The sequence below is a fragment of the Lampris incognitus genome, chromosome 15 (assembly GCF_029633865.1).
Source record: "Lampris incognitus isolate fLamInc1 chromosome 15, fLamInc1.hap2, whole genome shotgun sequence".
Lineage (NCBI taxonomy): Eukaryota > Metazoa > Chordata > Actinopteri > Lampriformes > Lampridae > Lampris > Lampris incognitus.
The window spans coordinates 17539159-17550140 of NC_079225.1; the positions used below are offsets into that span (position 1 = coordinate 17539159).

Sequence of the window (10982 nt, forward strand, 5' to 3'; positions counted from 1 at the left end):
TTTCCCAGACTTCCTTCCCCTTGCCGAGATAGGACGCTTAACACGACAGGCACTTCACCATGGAAGGTGATGTGCAATTATTAAAATAAATGAAGTACTGAGGTGCCCTTCAAAAGATGGAATGTCTTCGCTTTCTCCCGTGTGTTTGTGTGCGTGTGTGTGTGTGTGTACGTGCAGGCACGCATTCATCTGTATGAGATGTTACTGGCAAGCTTTTATTTGGATCAATTAGCCCGACTAGCCTCATTCAGTCTGAGCCGTCAGAGGTCTTGTTGTTGTGCCAGAGGACCTCGTATAAACTGCCTCTCTGTCTCACTATAGTCCCTGATCCAATGCCACCAGCATATCTACTGTCTTCACAGGGGTAGTTGCAAGCCCGGGCAGGACTCCAGTCTGCCGTGTCCATATGGTGTAGTGGCTTTGCAGAGGAAGACGGCCACCACACTGTTGTGAGCTAGCCACGCTAAACACCCCCAGCGACGCTGCTGGCTGCCATGTGTGTAGGTTAGATAGCGGATGTGGGGGTACCCCGGGCTCAGTGGCTTTTGTCCATATAATACTCCAAGGGGTTACCAGGACATTGTGAGTCCGTGTAGAGAGAGAGATTGTGTCCTTGTTTAAAAAGTAATCCTGGGTCTTTTTTTTATAAAGTTAACTTTTTTTTCTTTTTTCTTTTTATTACACCCGGCAGTTTGCTCAGCACAGGAACACCAGCTGCGGCTGTAAGATGGGCGATGACCAAACGTGTCTTTGGTGATTCTTGGGGTCGAACAGGAAAATGTGCTTACTCAGCTAACCTCTAGGCTCCCGTTAACCCCATGTCCGCTTGCACTCACTGGAATTAATTACATTTATCAGTTTCAGTAAGCACCATGCAAAAGCCAGCTTCAGTCCCGGCACTGGACTGAATAAAGGTGGTGGTTTCTGTCTTGCCTCCAAACTTACTTAACAGTGGTCTGTAGAAACTAGGAGTGCAACTTAACTGGCCTATGAACTCGACTAAACACATTCGTAACCCTAAACCCGCACCGTACAGTGACGGGGCAAACCACATCCTTGTTTACAGAGCGTGCTGAAATGGAGAATTTTTAAAACCTCTTAAGTTTTTTTTTCCCTTTCCTGTAGGTAATTACTGCATTTTGCAACTGTGTGTGGTAACGTACTTTGGGATTTCTGCCACTAGTTTATTAACCGGTGGACAAACGTTTTGCTCTCAGCTCATCGATTCACTCCTGATCATAAAGGCCCGTGGCAATGATTTCTGAAAAGTCATCTCGAGATGAAGGAGAGCTGCTTGGATCGGTTTTAAAAACCTCGTTTCGAGACGCTTTTGGAGAAAAGCCGTTTTGGTCTCTATAAACAAACAAGCGGGCCAATTTATGAGGTGAAGTTCAAAACAAATTCAAACTGAGGGTTTGTCGCGAGCCTTTTAATTGGCCAGAAACGTGTTTACTTCATGGTGGGCTAAACCTGGCAATTAACGCTTGTTTCTGATAAATTAGATCCTTTGTACCACACCAGGGATGTGGTTGAAAAAATGTTAAGGTTTTTTGCTCTTTTTTCCCCCCTGCTATTTAAATTAAATGAAGTGACAATCATCCGAACAGTCAGGAGACAAATAATCCCCGGTTCAATAGTGTAAATACACTACAGTGCAGAAGAAATGTTTCCTACCTGTTAAGATTTGATTTAATTGGAAATGAAAGGCTTTGTGTGCTTTAATTAGTGACTAGGTGTGAGGTGATGGGTGAAATAGGCCCTCTGGAGGTCCGGTCATGATAAAAGATATTTAATTACATATCTGCTGGGGGTCCGCAGAAAGGTTTGATATTGCCTGGCTCCAAGCTTCTGTTTGCACCGGCTGCACCAAAGCAGCTGTTCTGAAGCCAGAGGGGAAATTCATCAGGGTTAATCTCCCTGAAGGCGTCTTTACACAGAAACACTTCAAAAATGGTCCATCACCAAGAGTGATTTGGTCAACTGTTCAATATTATTTTGTTATTTTTCTCAAAACTGAAATCAAGCTGCACTACCTTTTGAGGGGATTAAAAACATAACACGAATGCATAGATGCGTTGGAAGCCTGTAATATTTTGAGCTCATAAGAAAAGCTTTGAAGTTGTGTTTTCTGTATGACCGTTGTAACGCCACTAGAAGGCGCCATGCATTCTGCCGGAAGAGCGATGTGTGCCATCACATAGGCCCAATGCTGGGAAACTCAACCATGTCCTCTTAAGTACAGAACAGGCAAATTAAGCCAATTTAATCTTCTGCAGATAAAATGACAGAAAGTGACTGGGAAAGCAGCGAGTATGAATTAAGCTAATTGTATCCTCTAGCACAGGGAAATGGTGCAAAAAAAAAATTGTTGATGTAATCGCCTAGAATCCCACTACTTCAAGTCTGACTCGCCATGTGTGCAGGTTACATGTGATGTCAGAGCATTAACACAAGGAGATTTCTCTAAGTGGTTTAAAAACATTGAATTGGCTCTGTGATGGACTGGTGGCCTGTCCAGGGTGTCTCCACGCCTGCCGCCCAACGACTGCTGGGATAGGCTCCAGCATCCCCGCGACCCTGAGAGCAGGGTAAGCGGTTTGGATAATGGACGGATGGATGGCAGCATCCATGAAATCATCGGCGATGAGGCAAGTCTGCTTAAAAACTGACTTTTGGAGATGGATATCTCGTTTTTATGAGCTTTTTCCTCACAATTATGTGCATGAAGTGCTAGTTTGTATCATAATATTTCTTCTTGGCCACATAATGTGTTTGCTTTTCCTTTAAACGAACGTTTTATCTGCCATAAGCATATTTAAAATGTTCATTGCCACACTGCACTAGCAACAAGCAAAAACTGCCTCGCATTAGTGTCACTAAGATATATTTTTGTCACTTGTTTTGGGAAAATTCAAATTCGAAGCAAGGGCGCAGAGCTCATTACAACTTGGGGGGGGGGGGGGGCGCACCAACATGGAATTTTCTCAAGGTGATTTTCTGGAGGGGGCATCAATAATGTCACCAATGTTTATAAAATCACCTGCTTTAACAGACACTGCCATTAATAGTAGCTTAAAATATATATTAATGAACCACTTTTAGGCCATCACTATACACATATACCTGTTTTACAGAGCCACACATCCACAAATGCAGCACCATTCATTCTAAAAACTGTTTACTCAAAATGGCAGGGCCTCTCATACAAGGGTCTTACTACAACTGTGAAACTTTACCTGAGACTCCCCCGTCTCTGTCCCTCTGTGTGTTGCTGCTGCTGCCCTCCACACATTGGTTTACTGTTGTCTAATGGCACAATTACTGAACATTTGTATTAGCCCTTCATTCATTTTCTATGGAGACTTTAACAGCTAGTATTTGTAATATTACAGGGGTCTTCCTACTTACACAGTGGCGTTTTGAGCCTACAAAAAAATGACCTGATGTACACCTCTTTTCTTTTCTCTGCCATGTTTTGGTAAATCTTGACCTGACTGACACACACACACACACACACACACACACACACACAGGACGCAGGTTAATTATGGAACAAATTAATATACTCTAACTCATATATAATGCTAACATAGTATGCCATAATGAGCAATGGGTGTTAGTGTGCGCTACCGAAGGCTATAACACTACCATATAGTAGCCAGCTAATCTGAGCTGGGGCTGCACGGTGGCACAGTGGTTAGCGCAGTCACCTCACAGCAAGAAGGTCCTGGGTTCAAGCCCCGGGGTATTCCAACCTTGGGGGGGGGTTTCCTCTAGGGGCTCCGGTTTCCTCCCACAGTCCAAAGACATGTAGGCCAGGTGAATCGGCTGTACTAAATTGTCCCTAGCTGTGTGTGTGTGTGTGTGTGTGTGTGTGTGTGTGTGTGTGTGTGTGTGTGTGTGTGTGTGTGTGTGTGTGTGTGTGTGTGTGTGTGTGTGTGTGTGTGTGTGTGTGTGTGTGTGTGGGCCCTGTGATGGCCTGGCGGCCTGTCCAGGGTGACTGCTGGAATAGGCTCCAGAGAGCAGGATAAGCGGTTCAGATAATGGATGGATAATCTGAGCTGGCACACATTTAAATAGCTAAGTAAACGATTGTGTTAGTTAGACAATCGTTAACATGTACGATGTGGCTCCTCCACATCCACTTTAAACACTCACCATAAGAAACCAGAATGAGTCGCTGAATATAAATCCCCGTCTCAAATAATGGCCTGTCTCTGATAAAGGCTGGGTGCACTATGCTGTTCAAACAAATACACGCTATTATTATTGAAGGTTTTACGTGTACGATCAATATAACATTAGCTAGCAAACTAGCTTCTACGTATATGGATCAGGCTGGGGATAAGTTAATTCACTTGAGGCGGTAAACAAAGTCTGGTTATGTTTTTAAACCCTTTATTCTGTTGATGGGGAGACTAAGGCATCTGTCACAGGACTAGCCTATGGTCCTAGCAGTCACCAGTCACACCAGCCACTGGACTCGCTTACTGAAGACACAACTCCGACGTGCTATAGAGATGGAATCTGGGAAACGTAGTCCAATAGTCCAAAATTGTCAGGATGAAGTACATCGTTAACTTCCTTTCCCCTAATTCCCACTTAGTTTAGTATATACAACGGCTCAGACCACTGACCAGGATACATAGGAGTGACAAAAGCCTTCAAAAAGTGTGGCGTTTATGTGTGAATTATTTTAAAAGTCGAGACGGCTTCTATTAAATACATATTTTCAATTACATAATTTATTTAGAAATTTATTGGGGGAAGGGGGCAACTTGGTTTTTAGAGGTTGGAGGGGACACCTCCTCTCCGAACCCCCAGGATCTGCGTCCAAGATTCAAAGATAAAACAGTATTGTGAGGATATGTGAAGCACCCTAGTGTGCAGCTACAGAGATAGGTGCAGATTGGTCTGTTGGGGTGTCAATCAAACAACATTGTTTGATATATTCCTTATTCAAGATCAAAATAAAGGATGCAAGGGTTCCTACACTTTAAACTGAATCCAGAGGTTACAGTGTCTTGATATGGTTGAGATGGACAACGCGCTTTCTTGTCGAGTGTAGCTTTGTTGCGTTGAGGTTGTTGTTCTGTCCTTCTCCTACAGTGATCCACTGTTCAGTCCTATCAACAGGCGATTGCTTTCTATTTTCGGTTTGTCCCCATGGTGTCTGTCTCTGTTTTCTGTTTATCAGTGACCAGTGAATGAGTCATCGGTAAACCAACCGTTAGTGATGAGGAAATACAACACACAGTCATGTTTTCAACCTTTCAGAGTGAGTCTGGTATCTTGACTGTTGCTCTTTTTCTTCCTGTCTTTGAGGGGGAGCCTTCGGGAAGAAAGCTGGCGCCGGTTCGTCCAGCACACTGTGTTCTCCCACAAAAGTTCATTACAGGGACGAGTGCGTGGCTCTGCATCTTACACAAGAGGCAAAGATGAGGAGTTGACAAACATGCAAAGGTGTATGGATAAACACAGACCATGTACACCAACACATACATACTCTAGTCACTTCGAATATCTCACTTCACACGCAGAAATCTTAATTTCCTTCCAAGTTGTACGAGCTATTGAGCTTTGTTTTTGGCTCCAGAAGAGGAATTAATTACTTAAGTTTATGAGCATGGACTTGCTAATGCAAGGCACTGGTGTGTGGCTTGTATGAATTCTGCTCAAGAGGCTGATTTAAATGTGCAATGATTAAACTGTTGCTGTAATTTTTTTTTTTTTTTTTTTGGAGGAGTAGGAGGGAGTGATTAATAAGGTATGAGTGACTTGCTGGCTGGAGCAAGTCATGAAACTCAAAGTGTAGATTGATTTGTTTTCCCCTCTATTTTTACTGTTGGGGCTCAATTGGCTGCGGGAGAAGTTTGCCTTCCAACCCCTTTCCTCCAGCAGCCAGAGATTAGGTTGTGGGTTAGCATGGCTTAGCTATTAGGTTGAAGTAAACATTAGGTTAAGTTAAGGTTAGGTTAAGGTTAGGTTGAGGTAAACATGAGGTTAAGGTTAGGTTAAGGTTGAGGTAAACATTAGGTTAAGGTTAGGTTAAGGTTGAGGTAAACATTAGGTAACGGATAGGTTGAGGTTAGGTTTGGAAAGCCCTCCTGAAGCTTTCTGGCAGAAAGCCCTGAAGACAAACTTCTCCCACATGCGGCCCAATGCACCTCATAGCCTAAGAGGGAAGTGAGATGAGAAATGAGGGAGGGCTGAGCCAAAACTCTACTGTTCCATGGGCGTCCGGGTGGCATAGTGGTCTATTCCGTTGCCCACCAACACGAGGATCACCAGTTTGAATCCCTGTGTTACCTCCGGTTGGTCGGGCATCCCTACAGACACAATTGGCCGTGTCTGTGGGTGGGAAGCTGGATGTGGGTATGCGTCCTGGTCGCTGTACTAGCGCCTCCTCTGGTGAGTCGGGCACCTGTTCGGGAGGGAGGGGGAACTAGGGAGAATAGCATGATCCTCCCACGCGCTACGTCCCCCTGGTGAAACTCCTCACTGTCAGGTGAAAAGAAGCTGCTGGCGACTCCACATGTATCAGCGGAGGCATGTGGTAGTCTACAGCCCTCCCCGGATCAGCAGAGGGGGTGGAGCAGAGACCGGGACGGCTCGGAAGAGTGGGGTAATTTGCCAAGTACAATTGGAAGAAGAAAAAACTCTTCTGTTCTCTCCTTTTACACCAAACAGTTTTTATTTATTCGTCTTTGTGGACACGTTATATAGAAACATTATCTCTCTTACCCCGATCCAAGCTTGAGAGAGGATGTCTTAAGTCAACTGAGAAGGCCTGAGGTGTAACTAGAGGCCAGGTTCCTGTCTCGTCGGGGAGCGCCTAACCGGTAATTTCATGACTTTTATGGGAGATGCTTCGCCTCTGCAACCTCGAATTATCATGTGACCCGTTGATAAATAGGCATTTTGAATGGATCCACAACGGGGCTTGTTCGTATGCGTTCTACCACTGGTTTTCATGTGCGTTTGTGGATGTGTGTCTTAAATGTGTGTGTGTGTTCTTGATCTTGTATGCCTATCTGAGGAGGAGGAACACAGCCGGTCCCCGGGGGGCATTTGTAGAGGTAATAGTCAGCATGGTAATATTCAAAGCCTTACTATGGTCTTACTAAGTGAGTTTTCCCACCTGGAGCAAGAGACAAGTGATGGCAGATGAATGAATGACTGAATGATGAGGGGTATTGTGTTTGTCTAGGTGTGCGTGTGTGTGTTTATGTAGGGTGCGTATGTGTAGTTGTTTTCCAAGAAATCCATAGCCAAGTGGAAAAGAAATTGGCAGTTGTCACAGTGAGCTTTATAACAGTGTCAGAATGGCTGGAAATTCCATGATGTGTTTGTAATATGAAATATGTTGATGCATGCAGTTAAATGGGAAAATATGTTCACTATCTATAGTATTATACATAAATCAAAGACCATGACGTGTGGCTGGTCTTCCAGGTCTAATATATCACATTTGGGGACAAGCTGCCCTCCCTGCCCGTGCCCTTTGAACTCCCGTGCCCTCTTTGCCCTTTACCTGTCTGTGCCCAAAGTCATTGAGGATGGTGGCCAGTTTCTTGGTGTTGGCATGCTGGTGCTGTGCGATGATCGCGGGATTGGGGTCTCTCCAGTCTACGGAGAGCCGATGGAGCCACACGTCTCCCTGCTGCTGGTGGGGCTGCTTCAGGCTGGGATCGAAGCAGTGGACTTCACAACCCACCCTGGCAAGAGAGTTTTCCAGGGACCTGTCGTCCACACCCAACCTGGGCCGCACAAAAAGAGGGGAGAGAGGCGTTGAGTGTGTACAGAGAAGACGGGAGGGTTGGTGTTGGATGGATAGAAGAATGGATTCCTCATCTGAATCGAGGGTCTAAGGTGTGCAGTACATTGTTGTTTACTGTATTTATGTTTTTGGAGGATGTAGTAGGAGTGTAAAGCCGCCTGAGACCGCAATTTCGGGGCTATACAAAGAAACTTGACATGGATGGATGGAAGGACTAACGACTGGTCCATTCACTTAAGCGCACATGAAGATTGATGAACGAATCGATGGACATGTAAATGCATGGGAGGATGAATAGTGTGAGAGTATAACATGCAATATAAAAGATAAATGAAAAGACGGAGCGAGATGGAGCGATAGATACAGTTATTCTTTTGTGCACAGAACACATCCCCACTTTGTGCACACTTTGCATGTGGTTTGATCCTGACTTGATCTTGACGCAGGCAAATTGCCCACTTACAAAGCTCAATGAATTATTCAAAAGATAAAAGTGGAGGTTTTCTGCCAGGGAAGGAAAATGGTTTCTCGAAGCACCTCTGTGCCGAAATATTTTCACGACTGACAAAGGCTTGTGTTTCTCTCCCTGGGTCCCCCTTCTCGCTCTCTTTCCCCGGGTCCTCTTGTTCATCCCTCAGTAAAGTTTGATGTCCTGTGTAAATCTTAGTCGACAGACACTCCTTCCTGCAACCCCCTTCTCTCAATTTTACCTCACACTTACTTATCAACCCCCCCCAAACCCCCCCCCCCCACACTCCCTCCATCGTTTTCTCTCTCTCTTTCTCCATGCTGGAGGCTCTCCTCTCCCTGGTGTCTTGTTTGTGCCGCAGCTGTATTCTGTAATACGACGGGGAGAGTGTAATTCACAGTGTGTGTCTTACAGATGAGACACCCCGGTCCCCGAATGCGTCTTGCTAGCAGGGAGGAAGATATGAGTCGTCGGGAGAGATTGAGATGCAACAAGACGTCTCTCTTACTGCATTAAGTATTTCAGGGAGGGCCACTGATGGTTTTCAGGGTCTCTGATGGGGACCGCACTCCTGCCTCGGCTGGGATTCGGTGCAAGAGAAATTAAAGAAATGAAAGCCACTTTATACGACATTGTATTCTTACAACGAATTGTATTCTCACAATGGGTTTGTTCTCTGCATTTAACTTATCCTGTTGTACAGGAGCAGTGGGCAGCTGCAGCACCGGAGGACCAGCTCCAGTTCTTCTTTCCCTTGCCTTGCTCAGGGACACAGACAGGAGTATCAACCCTAACAAGCATGTGTCCCCCCCCCCCCCTTTTTCTCCCCAGCTATATTCAGCCAAATTACCTCACTCTTCCAAGCTGTCTCAGTCGCTGCTCCACCCCCTCTGCCGATCCGGGGAGGGCTGCAGACTACCGCATGCTTCCTCTGATACATGTGCAGTCACCAGCTGCTTCTTTTCACCTGACAGTGAGGAGTTTCACCAGGGGGACGTAATGCTTGGGAGGATACCGCTATTTCCCCCCAGTCCCCCCCCCCCGAACAGTCGCCCCGACCGACAAGAGGAGGCGCTAGTGCAGCGACCAGGACATGGCCAATTGTGTCTGTAGGGACGCCCGACCAAGCCGGATTTAACATGGGGACTCGATCCGGTGATCCCCGTGTTGGTAGGCAACAGAATAGACCGCTACGCTACCCGGATGCCCTACATGCATGTCTTTTTGATGGTGGAAGGAAACCGGAGCACCCAGAGGAAACCCACACAGGCAAGGGGAGAACATACACACGCCACACAGAAAGGATCTGGGACGGCCTGGGGTTCGAACTCAGGACTTTCTTTCTGTGAGGCAACAGTGCTAACCAATGGGCCACCGTGCCGCCCTTGTCGCCAGGTGACATTTAAGATGGAGGTGAAGGGGATTGGAGGCAGGGGGGTGCAGCGGGTCAAAGCTGCTCCTCTTTTCTTTACAGTGCTGCTGATGTAAGAGGATCTTCGCTGGCGGTAATGTCCTGTCTCGTGAGACGGCACTGTGGCGAGGTTTCTGTAATGGCAGGCCTCAGGATGAATGGCCGGGAAAAATATGTGTTCGTTGTGTGTGCTAGAGAAATTACTTCAAATATGGGAGTTGTCATGGCGACTCAATTCCCGAGCGCGAGATATCGTTTTTGTGTGTTTGTTTACATGTGTGTATATGTGTGTGTCAGGAGGCCCCATCTGATCCCAGCCCTTGTCTTAAATTAGCCTGTTCTCACACTGAATCACTGTGTTAACAGCCAGCCCTTGCGAAGGAGAGGAAGGTTAACAAATATCCGGCAGGCTGGGAGGTATCTGACAGCCCCTCCCCCCTCCTCTCTCTCTCCTTTCAGCTCTCCGCTCTTCCTCCCTCTCTTCCCCATGACATCTTTTCAAGTTGACACTCTTCTCCTGAGTCTCTGTGGCTGTATTACCTTCCCTGTAAATATTTATATCCATCCCCAAGGCTTTCTCAAGCTCTTCCCCTCCCTCTCATGGTCTGTCCTTCTCTTTCCAGTCTTGTCCTCCTGCTGTACCCCCTCCAACCACGCACTGGGGGTCATTAAAATGCATTGAAATACATACTGTACATGATGGATGACGTGTGGGCATTTCTAATTCCCTGATCGCACCATAACCCAAATACCCGCTCTACATTTGGGGAAGTACATCCGCTCACAGGGCACGGGGAACATTGTGGTCGGTGAGTTGGAGTTCCTTCAAAGTCAAAGAATGTGGATGTGGGCAAAGATGAGGGCAGGTTTCGAATTCCTGTGTTACCTCCGGCTCGGTCAGGCGTCCCTACAGGCACAATTGGCCGTGTCTGTGGGTGGGAAGCCGGATGTGGGTATGTGTCCTGGTCGTTGCACTAGCGCCTCCTCTGGTCGGTCAGGGCGCCTGTTGAGGGGGGAGGGGGAACTGTGGGGAATGGCGTGATCCTCCCACTTACTACGTCCCCCTGGCAAAACTCCTCACTGTCAGGTGAAAAGAAGCGGCTGGCAACTCCACATGTATCAGAGGAGGCATGTGGTAGTCTGCAGCCTGATCAGCAGAGGGGGTGGAGCAATTGGGGAGAAAAATGGGGGGGGGGGGGGGTGAAGTCAGGTTAGCTGCAAAAGCCTATCAGTAAAACGGTGACTATATCTGCAGGATGGGTGGCTTGTTTTGCTGTTGTCTACGGCCCTGATATGTACTACTCTTAATTCCTTGGGGGGCG

At 46.7% G+C, this 10982-nt stretch overlaps 1 protein-coding gene across 1 annotated transcript in view; it reads right to left on the minus strand.

The window, feature by feature from the left end:
* The window catches only part of mettl24 (methyltransferase like 24), a 63623-nt gene that overhangs the window by 1576 nt on the left and 51065 nt on the right, over nucleotides 1–10982 (minus strand). Inside the window, exon 4 of the mRNA XM_056294711.1 lies at nucleotides 7535–7760. Within this exon, the coding sequence (XP_056150686.1) occupies nucleotides 7535–7760 (226 nt within the window). The remainder of the gene's footprint in view (nucleotides 1–7534; nucleotides 7761–10982) is intronic.